Genomic DNA, 18145 nt, shown 5'->3' with positions numbered 1-18145 from the left:
ACGTGACAACTTGATTCGCGACCGAAAATACAAATACCCAAATTTAAAAAATACATACTAAGTGCTCTCTCTGTACTACACCATGAACAGACCCATGTCTGGTACCTGCGTCGAATTAATCCGCGCATTTTACTTAATCTGGCTTAGTACATGGTCAACTGCATGGATTGTATGATAGAGAGCTCGCTTTTCAAAGGAAGAATGAAAATAAAAAAAAATAAGGGCAATGTTAAAATTATTTATTCATTATTCATTATTCTCTAATATATCTATTATTGATCATACACATGCACAGGATCAATTCCCTTTTGGTAATGTGAGATTTTTTTTTCTATGCACCAGAAGAGTTTATTCTCCCAATGAACGACAAGACTCAAAAAGGAGACCGGCAATCCCATTACATCATGGACTCAGGGACTAAAAATTGAAGCGAACTACTACTAGTCCTAGTAGGGAGTGTCCATGCACGTAAATTGCTAGGTTTCAGGCGTCATGTGGATATTACCGGTACTATGTATGTACTGTGTAAACTCCGGGGTACATCCATCCATACATACATAGTACTCGGTCAGCTGTTCGATATCGGGCTAACTCGCTCTCCGACACCATGGACAATCTTTACTCTCTTTGCCTCTTTAGTATTATCTTCCATTAAACCTTTGAAAATAGTGGCAACATCGATGTTGGCCATCCATGGGTAGTGATGACGGAGATGCATGCTCTAGTTCGTATGCAGGTGGTCAAAGCACGGACAGGCTTTAGGCACACATACTACACGAACCTCGCTTCCGAACATCTCGTATTCCCCTCCACCCATCTTGATCTTAGTGTGATGCATGAATCATGGACAATAGAGATGGGTCTGATCCAGATCCCGGAAGAACGGTACTTCCCTCTCTCTTCCGTTTTTTTTTTTTTTTTTTTTTTTCTCTCTCTCTCGCGTAGGATATAGCATGCATGGCATCACGATCGTTACACGGTAACCCCTTTCCTTGGATCCTGACAAAGCAACTATAAGCTCTTTATCGCCATTGAAAGAAACGCCATCTAGACCGATCGACCATTGAGGCATTATCGGAGCAGCACACCGCATCTTTCTGGTCCTTGCAGAGCCCACAGATCTCCTTTCCCCACGGCAAATGCCTCAACGGTCAGGTATCCCACAGGCAATCTCCACTCAAGGCACATGGACATGCAGATCTGTCTCTGTCGGGTGTCAGGGATAGCTTATTTTCTAATCAATTGCATACACTGGACTTCTCCACCTCCTGCAATGCATGTTAAGTCTAAATTAACAGCCTTCAGGACCCCCGGGGATTAACGTGAGATAAGCACTCAGTACTGGTACTACTAGCTACTAGCTACTAGTAGGCTGTTTCACCGTTGAGTTATAGTTAGCTTAGTTATAACAGGCACCGGCATGTTGAAGAGAAATGGGGGAGGCCACAGCCAATCAACATCTGACGGGATGGGTACTAGGTCTCTATTGTCTTGGAGCTTCATATTAGGGTTAGGCTAGGTAGTCGCTAGGTACTACCCCCTATATACCTAAATCTTATATGATGCTTTATACTTCTTCCCAAATATAGTTCAACGGGGCCAAGAAGACACCTTGTGAGACCCTTTTCGGAGTCTCCGTGAAAGGCAGCTCAACAGCCTAAGCCCTATGCGGCCATATATTCGACACTCGTCGTCACTTTGACTGGGGCACCGTTCTTCAGCTTTGTCTGGGCCCTTGACGAACATGGACAAATTATTAGGTAGCTACCAACGGAACGGCGTCTAACAAAGGATACAATATCTTGGCGGGCGTTGACAGCGTTGCGCCGGATAGCTGCTACGCACGGCAGAGCACCGAAGGAGATACCCTTGGCTAAATGCCTCTTCACTAACCTTGATGATTTTTATCTCCCCACTGACTTGGTCAGACCTGTTCAATTGTTCTATATCTGTACTTGGACGATCCGTCTTATTAACAGTGAAGGATTTACCGGGATGACTAGTTGAAATCAAGGCACCCTCGGAAAGACTAGAGAAAAGAGTGCCGAAACCTAAAGAGGTGCATGATAATGAGATGCGAGTGAATCGTAGCCGTTCCATGTTCTTTCCAGGGCCTCCACAGGAGACTACACCACAAAGTGCTCATATCCCCACAGACCGGGCCTCGAACCCAGGGCGCAAATATCCAGGAGCTGGAGATTGAGGGATTCCCAGGGATGTGCCCCCTTTTCTGCGTGCATTATCCTTCAACAATCTTTCCGCTTCTATATACTTGACAAAAGATAACTGTACATTGAAGGATAGCGGTATATATTTCGCTAGAACCCCACATAAAGGACCCACGCCCACGTCCATTGCATCCCCAGAGACCAATTCAAGTACAATGTAGAGTCCTACAGAACAAAAGATAACTAGGCCTTGTACAACCCTTAAAAACTACAACCCGAGCTTAAAACTGCTGACAAAGCAATGGATCAATCCAACTAACCAACCTATCCCACCGCATTGGCCCAATAAACCCCAACCCCAGATTTTCACCCACAGAGAGCATAAAAAAAAACCCCCATAGAAGCGTAAAAGAAAAGCCAGACACAATTAAGCTCTAAGATAAGTAAGACAACTATGCCTTCCAAACCCGAACCACCCCCAAAAACAATCTACCTCCTCCTCTACAACTCCCTCTCTACCATCCTCTGGCTCCGCATCCTCCTAACCGTCCTCACCACCCAAACCCCCATATCAACATACTCAACCGTCGAGCCTTGGACCCGATACACGCAAACCTTAGCAATCGCCGAAATCATCCACTCCGCTACCGGTAAAACTATCCATCCTTCTCCCAACCCAACTTCAAGTATACCAGCCCACAGTAACCACAGCACTTACCAAACCAGGAATCACCCGCGCCCCAATCTTCACAACCTTCACGCAGGTCTTCGGCCGCTGCGTCCAGGTCTGGGCCGTCAACTATGCCTTCCCAGAGATCACAACGCCCTCATGGGCCTACCCGAGTATGCTCCTCGCCTGGTCCGCCGCAGATACAATCCGGTACCTGTATTTCGTGGTGATGTTAGCCCGGGGACCGGTTCCCGGGCCGTTGAAATGGTTGAGGTAAGGTTTTTTTTCCCCCCCTTATATAGCTTACTTTATTAGAACCTAGGTTGTTGGTTGGAGGCACGGGGTCTGATTTAAGATGGATAGATATTCGGTCTTTTTCGTGCTGTATCCGATTGGGATTGGAAGTGAGTGGTGGTTGATGTTTAATGCTGCAAGGGCTACGTCTAGTTGTGTTGTGGCAGGGATCTTTGGGTTCTTTTTGGTGCTTTATGGACCTGGTAAGTTCTTATCTTGTCTTGTCTCGACTTGTCTTGGGTGATTGAAGGGAGGGGGAGGTTTGTTAATGGTGGTTTGGTGGTAGGGACGCCGATGATGTACAAGTATATGGTTAACCAGCGGCGGAAGGTCTTAGGGAAGGTGTGACGAGGTCCATGGGATTCAGAGGTTGTTGAATTGGCCGGGCGGGGGGTGGACATTGCGTTTTGTTATGAGGTATGTCTTCTATGTTTCTATTTGTGGCAGTCGTTTGGATTTTTTAAAGTGTGCATAGTTATATTGTGATTCTTTATAAGAGGGACGTGAACTCTTCTTGTCTGGGAGTTCGTTGGCTTAGGGTTGTTTGTAGGTGATGGTTGAGGTTGTATGTATATGCTGATATACGTATACTCTGCCAATGCAATCAAAAGACCACAACATGAGAATGCCTTCGATTCGTTACATCTCCAACTAATCGGGTATCGCTATATACTTAAAAAATATTCTATCCCAGCGCAACCAATCTCCCGTATATAGGAACAGATGACAAATTTCGTGCAACTTTCGGAAAAGCGCACTACCTAAAAGTGAATGACTTTCCGGGCGTCTCCCGTTTCTGTTTGCGGACGCCACTGGGTGCCTCAAGCGCTTTGGCATATGGGTTGAATGGCCGTTTCGTCTTAAACGTCGCGCTCTGGGCAGGTCGTGCGTGCAGTACAGAGGCAGCAGCCTCATAGTTGAAGGGCTCGGCTTCTTCGTTGCTTTCTTCTGGCTGTGGAGTTTGCGAAGCAGACTTGTTCTTCTTCTCCTTCCGGCGCTGTTTCTTAGATGGCTTCTCCCCGATGTCAATCATGTCAGCCTCATCAGCCTCCGGCGACGCAGCCTGCTCGCTCTTTCGTTTGCGTGGGCCGCCAAGTCCCTTGACTGTGAATATTTCGTTTTCCTCCTTCTCTTCTGGTGCTTCAACAGGAGCGGGCTTAGGAGGGGGCTTAGTGGAGGTAGAATCGGTAAGCTTGTCACGAGCCTCAGATACTGTTCGAGGCATGGGTGGCAGTGGGAGCGAAAGTCGAAGGGCTTCTGCAGAGGCTACTGCAGAGTACTGAGGAGGGGTAAGAGGTTCCCGAGAGTCCAGAACCGCACCCCAAAACTGGGATACGTCGCAGCGCTCGGCGGTGGGGAAGTCCTCCTCTGCGGTAGGTGGTGTCAAAAGACCCTGTTCTGTTCCTGCCGCAGCCACCGCTCGTCCAGCCTTGGTCGGCTTCACATACACATCTCGCCATTCAGGACCAGTGGCACCTTCGATCTTCGCATTCTTGATGACCTCTAAGAGATCCGATGCTCTGTCCTTGGTGATGGGCGTGACTGGTGACAACGTTCTGAATAACGTGCCCAAGTCTAGAGGCATAGCGTGGGCAACCCTGAAAAGGACATGCTTGGGGAACACACACTGCACTCCTTCATCTTCCTCACGTGCAACTTCGTCGCGCCATTGATGGACCGCCTTGAAAACGGCAAATTGCTCCTTGCTTAGAACCACAGGGTTGCGGCACAAGTAGTCATACCAGCCGCCTGGGCCTTGTCCTTTGGCGGTATCGTAAGCAGAGCGCTCGTACCGTTGCAAAGCTTCGTTCTTTGAATTATCCGAAACATAATCAATAAGGTTGTTCCCAGGGACTGAGTTTTGGACGAGTTCATTGCGTAGGTGATCGAAAATGTGAAGGAGGTAGTGAGTATCGGAGCGGGCATAGTCAAACATTCCATCTGGAAGCGGCCGAATTCGCCAGTCGGCCATTTGGTATTTCTTGTCGGCTTCGAAGTTGACGAACTTTTGCAGAAGAAATTTCAAGCTTCGCTTGGGATAATTCAGAGCGCAGGCAGCATGGTAGGTGTCAAACATGCCCACTACGTAGAGACCTAGGTCGCGCTGAAGCCAAATAATATCCATGGAGGAACCGTGGAACACCTTGAGGATGCTAGGGTCCGCAAAAACCTCGTTAAGCATCTGAAGCTCCTCCCTCCAGGGCTTCAGTGTGTCGACCACCCAATCCTTTTCTCGAGTGCTAATCTGCATTAAAGAAACAAGACCATGGTAGGAGTGCACATCGTGATGCTCCAAATCGATAGCGATCTCCTTTGCAGATTTAAGCTCTTTCAGCATCTCCTTCACCCCTTCTAACGTATCAACGAAAGTCGCGGTGGTGGACTCCCAAGGCTGGTAGGGAACAGGAGGTGACACAGCGTACGTAGACTCCGGATACTTTGCGGCACGTATTTCGGTTTCATAAGGGTTCCTGTTCCCCGTCCCAGCGTCTGTTGATTTTAATGACTCCTCCAACGGAACCATTGCATGAGGTTTGGTCCTGAGCAATGGCTGAAATGGCGAGACGTTGGCATTATCAACAGGGCGCTCAAACTGTAGCTGAGGTTTCGGGATCTTCGACGGGCCATAATCGTAAATGGTGGGGAACTTGGAAGTAGTCTTCTTCGTAGCCTTCGCTGCACTCTGCTCTTGCTGTGATGGACTCAGTCTCTTGATCACACCAGTAAACTCATCCAAACAAGCATCGGCCTTTTCCAAAAGAGCATCAATAACGTCCACCACACCGCGCCAGTTGTCCTCGATAGAGTCTTCATCCTGCAGACTCGGCGCGGGTAAATCGGTACCGGCTGTAGCAGCTTTGAGGAGAGAAGAGGTTAGTGAAAGGATCCTGCCACTTTGTTCATCAATCGACTCTGAGAGTTCCGCGCTTGAAGTGCGGTGAAAACTGAGGTCCTCAGCAGAGAGCTGGCCAACAGTGCGCGTCATCTGCACGAGCGACGACGTTAGCCGCTGCTGGAACGGAGGAAAGTCTGATGCGGAATCCATTGTGATCTAGCTCTGAGTATACTGTTGGATAGGATTCAGAGAGCCGAGGCACTAATGAACAGACAAACAGGGCGATATTGTTTGCGCCTGTTTAAGAGTCACATTCAGTCCATCATTCTTAAAACTACAAAAAAAAAAAAAAAAGGAAATTCCGGATGCGGAGAAACAGTTCTGCCGGTTGGTTTACTGACCGCCTACTGCAATGGATTAGACAGGGTGATCACCTTTCATTCTAGAGCATCGTTTTAATCATCCATTTGCCTCTCTTGCCAGGCATAGACAAAGAAAAGAAAAATACCCTCTGAATCATCTTTCGGTCTCTCCTACATGATAATATCCACCATGTCTGCCTCTATAGCCCCCGAGTGCAATGATATCAAAGAGTACCTCTTTACCTCAATTACGCTTTGAATCTACTTCAAAACAACTAACCATGAACAGGAAGTATGACACTTGCTTTCTCAAATGGTATAGTGAAAGTGAGATTTCCCGCTGAAATCTTCTACATCCAATTCAAAACTAATTCAACAAGAATATCTCCGTGGCAATACAACATCCAATGAATGCGAAGAGTTGTTCACCAAATACAAGACATGCTTAAATGTATAACATTGCAAACCAGTTATCCATGATGTATACTAACTACTTAACAGAAAGTCTTAAAAGAGAAAGGCATTGATTCCATGCTTGAAGATGCTCGCAAGGGTCACGCTGAGACTGATGCCGAGCATTTGCGGAAGAGTTGATCTTTCATTCTGGGATTAAATATAGATGCTTCATCTCCACTCTCTATACGAACCACCCAAGCAACTCTAATCTTCCGAGGGCTTCTTCGATGTCAATGACTCGACCAGCATCTCCGCTTGTGATGAGAACGACCAGGCAGCAAGTTCTATTGCAACCTTGGCACCATGACGTTGCTAGGGTTTACATATTCATAAAGTTGTCTCTCTAGCTCGTGGAGATTTCGATCATCTCTATGCTAGCTGGATAGATTTCTTGTATATTGTCATGTCTACGATGGCTTCTTCCGAAGGGCCTTCTCCACCAACTTCCGATGTCTATTTGTACCAACACATTTACTTCCCTCATGTACTCTCAAACATATGTTCCATAATATCCTGCAATTAACGATCCGTCTTTTTCTACAGTATTACCATTATTTTTCGTTTCTAGGTTGTCAGGAAAGATTCGCTTTTTCATTATTCTATATCTCGGCGAGCGATACGCTTGGTTGACGCATGGCATAGCTCCAGCCATGGATCTTCAGCCTTGTCTAAGAGCTTTCCTATCACTCATAGGCGAAAGTTCGAAGAGTGCTTGAACATTAATCGCCACCTACACATTTCTGTTGCCTAAGCCAATATGTGAGTGCCCAAAAAAGGTAAGTATATGGAAGACACATCGTTGGACATACATCAGCAGCTAATATTTCCTAGGTACCATTAAGGGCTGAGTCATTACTAGCATTGTACTAAGACATGGCTGTGGCATTCCCCTACGGACCATTGGTGCTTGCTGCATTTTGCTCATTGAATCACGTTATCAGGCTCCAAGCACCCCAGTCCTGGTTTGTGGCTTTGGTAATAGCCAGAAGAATTGCAAGTGTGGCTCTTTTATCGTTCACCCTCAGACAAGGTCGGATACCGTCGTCGATTTGCAGCCCTTAAGTGGGATTATATATATCATCAAAGCTTCCACTATGGACTATACCGCAAAAAACTGTGTCTACCATGCTCCAAGCACTTCAAGACCAGGGAATTTGGGGCTCCTCCCCCGCTTTCCCCGACGCAGCATCAAAAGCTAGGTTTATGTCACGAGCGCACATTTCGAGATGTTCAGAACTCAACATGGTGCCCCCTTTGCCGTCTGGTTTGCCTTGTTCTCAATCAACATAAAGGGAAAGGGGTGGGGAATATACCGCACCCGCTGCTGACTCACGGCTATAAATTATTCTCGTGCACTTTTCGTGGAATTCAATAAAGATATGCAGCGCCATTTAACATACCATCTTCGCGTATCTACAACATTCTGATACTCTCTTCACGGTGAATGCGCAGAAAGTACGGAGAGCATAAGATGTATCCAGCAAAGCTCTTACAAAGACCGTTCTGCCTACGAAGCAGATATTATGCTTCTCTACGACGAAGGCGACCAAGGCCGATTTTTACATGGAAGAAGTTTTGAGCCCTTGGTTTGATTTCGACTTAGCAAAGGCATGGATATCTACCTGCACGGTCGATCACAGGGCATTCGATACATCTGGCACGAATAGAGATTTCAAGGGGCCTAAGAGATTAATCTGTATTGACAAACGGATGGTTGAACCTGCTCCTGTTGGTTGCCGTTATGCTGCCCTAACTTATTGTTGGGGATATGGTCAACAACTTCGCTACACCCAGACACAGGATCCCATCTCACAAGTTGGGGGAGTTGGAGTACCTCAAAGACCATATCCCAAAAACAATACAAGACACGATCGTTGTTTGCGAAAAATTAAATATAGAATATATCTGGGTCGACTCACTGCGCCACATTATGGTGAAATTATTCGAAGCAAACGATATATACGATGGCGCCTTTCTGGTCATCTCTCAGCCTCTGATTGACCAAGCAATGCATCGTTCTGCCTGGATGAACTGCAAGTGGACATATGACGAGTGTGTGCAATCTAACCACCTCAATCCACAGATCATCAAGTATATTTTAAGTGCAAGCCTCACGACAGGATATACTGAGAGGACACAGTACGTCGAGCTCTCTCCGCACTGAATATGACCAGGTATTACTATTACATGGGGAAAAACAGCTCCAAGAATTTGATGCCCTGAGAAAATAACTTACAACCAACCAGCTATCCGACGAAATAGCTACTTATCTTGAAGAATAAGGCTTAGAAATCGTAATGCAAGAAAGTCCCCTCCCCAGGATATCTTGGACAAGATCCCAAGCGAAAAGAGAGAACACATTCTAGCCTTCCAGGCGAGTACCATCGAGCTCTATGCCCATTACCAACCCGAAGATGAATACTGGAAAGTAACCATGCCTCACGATGACGACGTAAGCGACTCAACAGCTGGTAAGAACATCGGCGTCGGGTTTCTGTAAACGCAGGGGCGTAAATGGGAAAGCATAGAACAATTAAATGTGTGCTTATTGGTAACGGCTATCAGGAATGTTGTGAGACGGAGGACTTCTTAGTTATCGAGACGGATGGGGTTGGGGTTTCCTGTCTGGTTGGGTTTTGCAGCATATATAAGCCGGTGATCAAGCGTCGTTGCGTGCGCCAGATATACCTAGCTTGATGGATTTAAGGATCATCTAAGGTTGAGAACATTATTGAAGCTGTGCATGATATACCTTTAATCATTCGTCTTATGAACAGTAAAACCACATCTCGAACTTTGATCTTTTTGAGCCAGGTCACATGAAAAATAGATATTCAATTAAGTCATATTATATCTATGTGCATAAACACGCATAAGCTCATTTCTTAAATCTCATCAATCAGGACAAAACAAAAAGTTCCGTCACCGATGTCCTCGTCTTCTCATATCACCCTGACCAAACCCGCTCGGAACTTTGAGTAACCCGTTCGCCGTTGTACCTATCCCCCCGCCCATGGTAGAGGAACTACCGCTGCTACTATTGACTTTCCGAGGCTGGGTCAACAAGGACCACACCTCGGCCATTCCGGACCGACGCGCAGGAAGCATACTGTATTGCATGCTGTACAGGTTGCGGCGGTGGATGGGGGGCACGAAGCGGCCGGTTACTAGGCAGAAGATGACGCGTGGCGAAAGGTAGTGTTTGCGGAGGCGGTGGCCTAGTTGGAAGTATTGGTCGAACATGGCACGGAGAGTTAGTGGGATGGACTGGATGATGGTTAGTTTGTTGGGGTTGTTCTAGTTCTAGGTTGGTAAGGGTGTGACTAAGTGGCTACATACCTCAAGGTGGATGTATGGTACCGTAGAGGTCGAGTCGGAGTTTAGGGATTTGTCGTGCTCTTCGCGGAGCTCGAAGTGGATGCCGCCTGTGATTCGTATTAGCCAAGTTAATTTTTTATACCCGGGTACTCGAGACTGCAAGGGCGCACCTGGCAACCTTCGCGAATCTTTGACTCGCAACATTAGTGCAAAGAGAGGAAAATGGTTCAAGAATGCGAGGCATGTATCGAGAGCTGCTTTCACTGATATGATTGACATCCGAGCGGTTGCGAATGCGAGGTAGAAAACGATGATGGTTGGAAGAAGAAAGAAAAGTACCGTGAACAAAATGGTACCAATGAGGAGTTGATCTAGGTCGTAATCGCATGAATCTATACGGTTGCGCAGTACATTCCGCTTCTTACCACGGAACAGGTGGAAAAGGGATATGATAATAGTTAGTTGCCAGTTGAAGATGCGGGCAGAGGCGATATAGAAAGAGTAAATGTGCACCGTTAGTATAGAGACAAGATCTGAGAAAAGGGCAATCGGCATGCTGGCGCCAGCAAAGCTGGAGCACCCAACGATGTATATGACGTGAGGAAGGTAAGGTTGCAGGTTTGCAATGAAAGCTTCGTATGGTTAGCCAAAGGGGAAAAACAAAGAAGAGAAGCCCTTACCAGCCCAGTTTTCTATAACCCACAGAAACAGATCGCCCAGGAAAGCGGCAAGCTCATTGTTCAACTTCAACCCAGCCGGCCAGTCCATCAGCCAGGAGATGGTACGCTGCAACCCTTCTACAGTCCAGCCGGTAAGAATGATGTTTATTTGGAAAGCCACCCAGTTCGCATTGTCAATGATGTAGGAGCCCAACGCAATACCAATAATCACATCGTTTGCGACAAGCCACAGACTATTGTAGAACCGAATATAGTCTGGATGGCTGGTTGTCACACTTTCCCAATTATCCTTTCTCTGACGCAGCTTAACGTATTGAATAGGCCAATAGCAGAACTGCTGCAGCCGAATATCAACTTGCTGGGCTGTGGCAGAGATGTCTTTCAGAGCTGCTGCATCGGGCCGAGCGCGCCACTCTAAAACCTGGAGTACGATCTCAGCAATTGTCCGATGAAACACAAGGCCAATAACGAAAACTCGTGTGACAACAGGCCAAAGCCACTGCCAGAACACATAGGAAACACCGAGGACGGAAAGATCCCATAAGGTCGTTGCTGATTCGACAACGCGCTCACCAACGCTCATACTCCTCTTGACACGAATTCCAATTAGGTGACTATTCTTTTCCATGAGCTTCCCCATCTCGTAGGCGCAATTCACTTGGTTGATAATGAGAGTCAGTGCCTGCTCTTTGTACGACGGAACATGCTTAACAACAGTATGCAGCTTGAGCTTCTCAACCAGTTTCTGCGACTTAACCTTATCCCGTTCTTCGTCTGTATCAATCTTATCGGATACAGAGTCGGATTTATCCGCAGCAAAAACCTTATCGCCAAGTGCAAGAGAGATTGGCTCTAGCGACATATACTCCATTCGGGTGGGATGCGGGCGATGAAACATGATAACCTGAACAGACATATTCGTTTCTGGCGGACAGTATATTCGAGGGACCTTACACGACGGATGCGTGTTCACATATAGATGTGACGGATTAAACGCTGTAGATGGCTCTCGCGGGTTGGTCGTCCCCAGCACATGCATGGCAGATCTGCCACAGAGCGTAAATATCCTCACAATCGGATGGGGGCTGTTGCGAAAAAGGATCCCGGCACGCAAGGCGTTATCGACATTCCGAGGCTAGTAAATGCATTGCCGATCAGCATCCTGCCAGCAGACCGCATGAAAGCCAACTGGTGCGTCGGCTCACCTCCACATCCTCCAAGACCGTCAATACGAACAGGTCGAGCTCCGAGTTCTTCCACCCAACAATCACTCCTTGCGATGACGACCGAGGAAGGTCATACGGCCAAAATACCCGCAACAATCCATCGTTCATGAGCATGTTGTCATCCTTCAGGAGGGATTAAAAGGAGCCGCGGCGGCGTAACTGTTCTCGGGCAGATACGCCCAGATTGACGTATCGTGGGTGCTGACAATGGACAGACGAATTAGCTTGATTTTCCTTCGCAGGCAGGCTGCTCGCTCCATTGGATTGCGGGCCCCGATTCAATCGGTGTGTATCGCATACCAGTTCGCCTTCTTTCGCAGCCAAGTAGCTAATAGGGAGGACTAGGAAAAAGTAGAAGACTGACAGAAGCACAAATCCCTTTGCTGTTCGTGTCTATTTCCGATATAAACATTAGCCAATGCGACACCAATGCTGAGGGCTGGAAGTCAGGACCCAGGCCGCGCGTACAACAGAGCCGAACAAGTATTCCGGTGGGCAAAAGATAGGGACGGTTTGACAAACGACAACTTACCACAACACCGTGATCCCAAGCAAATATAGCTAGTTCGTACAACCGAGTAACGAGGTCCCACCTTGCGGTGATATAGCCCGCGACGAAGATGCCGAGTGTGAGAATGGAAAAGGGGTGCATGAAATACGGTTAGTCGGCGGGTGGCACTTTTAGTTTACGCGCATGGCTCTTGAAACTAGGGATCAGGAAGGAAGTGGGAGTTTCACTGGTCTGAGATTGCACAAAAGGAATGACAATCGCACAAAGAAGGCGACGAAAGCTTGCAAGACCGAGTGTAAGGACAACTGGTAAATGTTGACAGGTTATGGTTCGAGGACTGGAGACCGCGCCTATAGATTAAGACAATATCCTGGTGGAGCGTCTAGACCTCCGCGGTCCCACGTGACCGATATATATACATCACTTATCACCTCGTCTCCTCCATGAATTAAATCCATTGACATAATCTTTTGAAGAATACTATTATTCCCTACATACTTTATGCTCATTTCTGTAGACTACGCATACACAGATTTTTAACACCGTCCAAACGCCGAACCGCTATAAACCTGAGAAAGAAAAAAAGACGTAAACACAGAATCTATAAAGACTTGATGCCTTGGAAGATCTTGTTCGCCTGGAGCTTCTCATCCGCTTTGACGAGATCACGCATGATCTGCCGCTTCTCTTCCACCGTTAACTTCTTATCGGAGGATTCAGTTTCCGCCTTCCATTTCAACAGCATCGCTTTGAGAAGGGCATTGCCTTCCTCAACTTCATCTTGCGAGTACCCATCGATCGCCATGGATGAGTGTTCGCCTTGCTGTTCCGACGAAGTAAAGTCTTCAAGCTCCTCTGCCTTCTGACGGGCCATGTTGACCACTTTGTCTGGAAAGCGAACCAATTCGGCAACGTGGATACCGAATGACTGATCACAAATGCCGGGTTCGACACGGTACAGCAAAGTGACCTGGTTCCGCCTCGATTTCTTGTCTTCACAATCATCACCGGTGCCATCACCAATGAAGGCGACCACGTGCAGATTCTTAACCGACTTTGGGTAACGGTCGGCGAGGGCAGTCAATTCATGGAAGTGAGTAGCGAAAAGGCCGAAGCAACGGATCTCTGTGACAATATGTTCAGATATAGCCCACGCCAGGCCGAATCCATCATAGGTGCTTGTACCACGTCCAAGCTCGTCGATAATGATAAGAGACTCCGACGTTGCCGACTTGAGAATATTAGACGTTTCAAGCATCTCAGCCATGAAAGTGGACACGCCCTTGAGCTGCGAATCGCTTGCACCCACACGTGCAAGGATACAGTCAAAGATGGTCAGCTCCGCTTCCGTGCAAGGCACGAAGCATCCCGTCTGAGCCATGAGAGCAATAACACCGATTTGCCGAATGTAGGTCGATTTACCACCCATGTTGGGACCAGTAATGATAAGAAATGAGGACTCATCGCGGATAAGAGACACATCATTGGTAATGAATGAGATGTCGTCCTGCATTTCCATGCAGGGATGACGCGCTTCCTTGAGAACCGTGTTTCCGGTGCCTCGCGGGTGCATCTTGGGCCGGACATAGGATGACGGTGCGTGCACGGATGCATGGGCGAAGCTCACGATAACATCGAGGTGCGCCAGAACACCGGCAAGCCGTTCCAGAACAGGACAGTAGGACGTAGCGACATTGACGACCTCATTGACCAGTCCTGTCTGAGTTCTATTATAGTTTGAGGACAACTGATCATGCTCCCGGCGAAGAGTCTGCATGGTCGACGTAGTGAAGTATACGCCATTCTTCTGTGTAGAGCATTCCTGATACTCTCTCTTATTGCGAATGCAGCCCGCCTCATTGCGGGTAAGCCGGAAGCACCAACCATGTACCCGGTGGTTCTCCAGGAACAACTTCTTGTCCATCTCCTGGTCGAGATCCCGGCCTACCCTGCGATGCTCAACGCCCATGTCATGGCGGATCTTGTCTAACTTTTTCCTGATGATCCGTAAGCTCTCATCAAACTCGGGTTTGATGATGAACTCGTGGTTCTCCAGTGCATCGAGGTCAACTGTGGTCTCAACCATCTCTTCCAGTTTTGCTAGGCTATCAGAGTGACTCCGGAGATTGGAAGTATACTCTGTCTCGAGGGGTGTCTGATACTCTTCGTCCATCACATTTTCGAGAGAGTTGACGAAGCCCGGCAAGCGAATGGCAACCTGATATACTCGCACGACGTCCTCCAGATTTGCCTGCTTCCGCTGAAAGCGTTTCGCCAGTCTGTACAGATCCGGTATGGAGCGAAGATGTTCCTCCTGCATAGTTTGTCTCAGCTCCGTGTTAACAACAAAAGCCTCGACAAGCTGCTGTCTCTTCTCGATCTCCGCCAGATCCATCAACGGCTGCTTCAACCATTGCGCAAGCAAGCGGCTCCCAACCGGCGTTTTACAGTGATTCAACAAGCCAAACAAACTCATAGACTTCGATCCGTCTCGCGGACCAGGCATAAGGTTGAGAGCACGAAGCGCCGATGCGTCCAACTTCATAAACTGTGACAGATCATGCTGATAGAGCTGATACTGGCCAAAATTAGTCGGGTCCGACATGACCCCAAGATACTTGATCAGCGCAGCCGCCGAGCCCATAGCAAGCTTCAACTCCGTCTGCGGCAGCGTACTAGCCGAGCGCTCATCCCGCAACAGCCTCGTCAGATCCTGCTCGATATCCTTGACACCGAAATCAGCCACGGGTCTCTCTGAGATAGCAATCCCGCAGCTGTCTGCGATAGTCCGAATTTTCCCCAGCTCGACATCCTTCTTGTTAGCGTCCATCTGCACGAGGCACTCCTTGACACCGAGCTGGATAATAAGCGACTCAAAGTTGGAATAGATATCGTTATCCAAAAACTCGCTCACACCGAGTTCCCGCACACTTGCGTCTGCAAAGCATACTCCCACACTTCTGGCCTCCGTGGCCTTGGCTGAGATTTTCACCGCTAGGATGATCGGAGCCGAGTCCATGTTTAATCCGCCGACGCTACCCAGCTCTTCTTCCACGTCTTGAAGGTTTCCTGGGCTCGCCTGTTTCACCAGCTTCCAATGGCCCTTGCCAGTTCCAACAGAGCCCCAGATTTCAATGCGCTTGTTGAGTCGGAAGAGGGCTTCGCGAAGAAAATTGCGGAAGACGGTCACGCTCATGGTGACGGAGGGGAGGCCGCCGGACTCACTGCGGCCGAGGTTGCGGAGAACGGAGGTTGTCTTGTACACAGTGCGAGCGATGAACTCTGCTTCAGCGCCGTGGGCAGAGTACCAATCGCCGCGGTCAAACACGCGGATAGTTTCATCGTTGCTGTTCGAGGCAAGGGAACGGTAGAAACGAATGAAGCCGACTTCATCGTCAACCTAGAACAAGACGCATTATTATTTGAATTTCGAGTAAATGGTTGTCATCTTCACTCACCCTGAGATCTGGACGAGAGGACATCTTGTCAGCTAGTGTCCAATAAAATGAATGGAAGACTGGACATCAGCTTCGTCTGGATGATTGAAAGTAAATCCAAACCCACTATATGAGACGCGCGCCGTGGCAACGCGGTCACGTGGGGCCGCGTCGCGATAAATTAGAGTACGGGCCAATCATATGAGCTGCTGCAACTATCCAAAGTGACAGGTCCAAAACGCCGATATGAGAAAATGAAGTACTTAAGGTTTCGTTTCAATGATGTATATTTCTAGTTATGTAAGGTATATGATAAATGCAACGCTAACTAATGCTACATGAGGTATGCTAAACAATAGAATGATAAGGTCATGAGTGTATCAAACTCCACAGATGGTGTATCCAACCCAACAACACCAGACATCCAAAACACACATTATACAGTAGGGTCTCAATTAAGGCTTCGAGGTTGAAGTAGGCTCATCCACATCCAACTCTAATTCGCGCGCCTTCGCACCAATATCCTTGGGGCTGACATCTGCCGAAGACTTCAGAACCACCGACTTAATCTGATTCACGGTGACGAGGTTGACCCATTGTCCAGCAACGTCGGCCCGAGCCAGTACCTCCAAGCAAATTTCCACCTCTCTCCCTGAGATCGGATTCTTCATTGAATCCTGAACGTTTTGTACAATCATCTCCAGCCGGAACGGCTTTCTCTGGGCAGCTGTCGTCGCTGTCGGTCCGCTACCCACATAGCCAACCGGCCTCAGCAAAGCCAGCACGCCGACAACTTCCTCAACCCGTTGCACGGCAGCTTGACGAAGCAGCATGTCCTTCGACGGAGGCGGCGGTAGCTTAGACTGACGAAGAGCCTTGTCTCTTATCCGATCCAGGAGTCCCGTGCGACGAGCATTCGTTGCATCCGATGTTTTCACAGGGGACTCTTCCGCTGGCATTGCTTTAAGCTTCTCCATTTTCATCTTAATCACCCCGCCCTTCAAATCCTGCAATCTCTGCTGGCCTTTTCGAAAGCTCGTAAATGGCGTCAGTGACTCATGGATGGACGAAACGCCCAGCGTTGCAATAAAATCCACCCGACTTTCATCACCATCAGCGGCATCCAAAGCCTTCTCCCATAATAAATCCACCGCCTGTTCAAACCGTTCTTGCATTTCGTTGTCGTCCACCGTCCACTTCTCCCGCCGCACACGCTCCAGACAAACTTTCCCCAACCCATAATTAGCAATCCGATAGCCGAGTCCAGGAGCTTCAGAACCCTGCTCCCAAATCCACAACATCCGCTGCAGATCCTTTAGTACCACTTTCCGCTTCTTCCACAACCGCTCAACACTGGGAAGAAACTCCCTCAGATCGACCGGAGCCGCCGTACCATGATGCGCAATATGGAACGTGATAGCTTTAAGAAAAGCCGAATGCAATTTAACCAAATCGTTCACACATGCCGGACGCACGTCGAGAACAGTAGTACTAGGCTGTGATGCATGCTTACCCCTTGCCCGCTTCGAGGGCGAAGTCGGGATGGCCGACCTTTCCTCAGCGACCGAGGTCCTTGAATCACGGGTAGAAGACGCATAATGGCCACTTCGGGGTGTCGAGAGCGACAATTCTTTAATCCGGAGGGACTTGGAGGGCGTAGGCGCTTCGGTCGTGGTTTCCTCCTTTTCCTGTGTCCGGGGGCTATTGCAGTCTACGTTCTCGAGTTCATTTAGTTTTCGTTTCTTGGAAGGCGAGAGTGGCAGGCTGGGTACGGCGTTCTTGCCGTCTGTAGCTGATCTGAGACCGGGCTTGGTCGTTCTTGCGAAACTTTGGATGCCGACTTGGCCTCGGGGAAGGGAGGCTTGTCGAGTGGAAGTGCGCGGCATCGTAGTTGCCTCGCCGTGATGGGGGGGATTAATTAATGCAAGTTATAAATTATGGAAAGGACACATAGGCGATTAGGAAGGGACGATATGTAGAATACAAAATGCAATTGGGGTATGGGTTTCTCATGGGAAGGAGTGGGTGTGAACGCTCTCGACTCTTCGCGGATTTTTAGGTTTTTTCCGGGAGGTGGAGCGTGTCGCGTTGGCGCGCGTTTGGCGTCGTGTGTTCCGAAGCGGTTATATTGGGGTATACTCCACTGTCATTTGTGATAAAACTATCTAAAGGGAAATAAAAAAAAAA

At 48.3% G+C, this 18145-nt stretch overlaps 5 protein-coding genes across 5 annotated transcripts; 2 read left to right on the top strand and 3 right to left on the bottom strand.

Moving 5' to 3' along the window:
* The first annotated feature begins 2531 nt into the window (after positions 1 to 2531).
* Positions 2532 to 3685, top strand: BDW43DRAFT_170534 (putative membrane protein). The gene is made up of 4 exons (XM_032038733.1): positions 2532 to 2818; positions 2895 to 3111; positions 3202 to 3335; positions 3419 to 3685. The coding sequence occupies exons 1-4, from the start codon at positions 2623 to 2625 to the stop codon at positions 3478 to 3480; spliced, it is 609 nt and encodes a 202-aa protein (XP_031896879.1). The 5' UTR covers positions 2532 to 2622; the 3' UTR covers positions 3481 to 3685.
* Positions 3686 to 3889: 204 nt separating this feature from the next.
* BDW43DRAFT_314289 (exosome nuclease subunit RRP6) lies at positions 3890 to 6178 on the bottom strand (the record flags this gene model as incomplete). The annotated part of the gene is made up of 1 exon (XM_032047776.1): positions 3890 to 6178. One exon carries the CDS (start codon positions 6176 to 6178, stop codon positions 3890 to 3892), a length of 2289 nt encoding a protein of 762 aa, XP_031896878.1.
* Positions 6179 to 6520: 342 nt separating this feature from the next.
* On the top strand, positions 6521 to 6924 carry BDW43DRAFT_314288 (uncharacterized protein; the record flags this gene model as incomplete). The annotated part of the gene is made up of 4 exons (XM_032047775.1): positions 6521 to 6561; positions 6620 to 6657; positions 6711 to 6781; positions 6832 to 6924. 4 exons carry the CDS (start codon positions 6521 to 6523, stop codon positions 6922 to 6924), a joined length of 243 nt encoding a protein of 80 aa, XP_031896877.1.
* A 2784-nt stretch (positions 6925 to 9708) lies between these two features.
* Positions 9709 to 16003, bottom strand: BDW43DRAFT_302654 (muts domain V-domain-containing protein; the record flags this gene model as incomplete). Its single annotated transcript, XM_032045279.1, has 8 exons — positions 9709 to 10053; positions 10126 to 10211; positions 10275 to 10637; positions 10785 to 11919; positions 11990 to 12133; positions 12749 to 12752; positions 13133 to 15921; positions 15980 to 16003. The coding sequence occupies 8 exons, from the start codon at positions 16001 to 16003 to the stop codon at positions 9709 to 9711; spliced, it is 4890 nt and encodes a 1629-aa protein (XP_031896876.1).
* A 218-nt stretch (positions 16004 to 16221) lies between these two features.
* BDW43DRAFT_286509 (DNA replication factor Cdt1 C-terminal domain-containing protein) lies at positions 16222 to 18096 on the bottom strand. The gene has a single exon (XM_032043057.1). The coding sequence runs from the start codon at positions 17842 to 17844 to the stop codon at positions 16414 to 16416; it is 1431 nt and encodes a 476-aa protein (XP_031896875.1). The 5' UTR covers positions 17845 to 18096; the 3' UTR covers positions 16222 to 16413.
* Positions 18097 to 18145: the final 49 nt, after the last annotated feature.

Source organism: Aspergillus alliaceus (assembly GCF_009176365.1).
Source record: "Aspergillus alliaceus strain CBS 536.65 unplaced genomic scaffold BDW43scaffold_46, whole genome shotgun sequence".
Lineage (NCBI taxonomy): Eukaryota > Fungi > Ascomycota > Eurotiomycetes > Eurotiales > Aspergillaceae > Aspergillus > Aspergillus alliaceus.
Note: the sequence above shows the minus strand (reverse complement) of the source record. Positions and strands in the feature narration are given on the sequence as shown.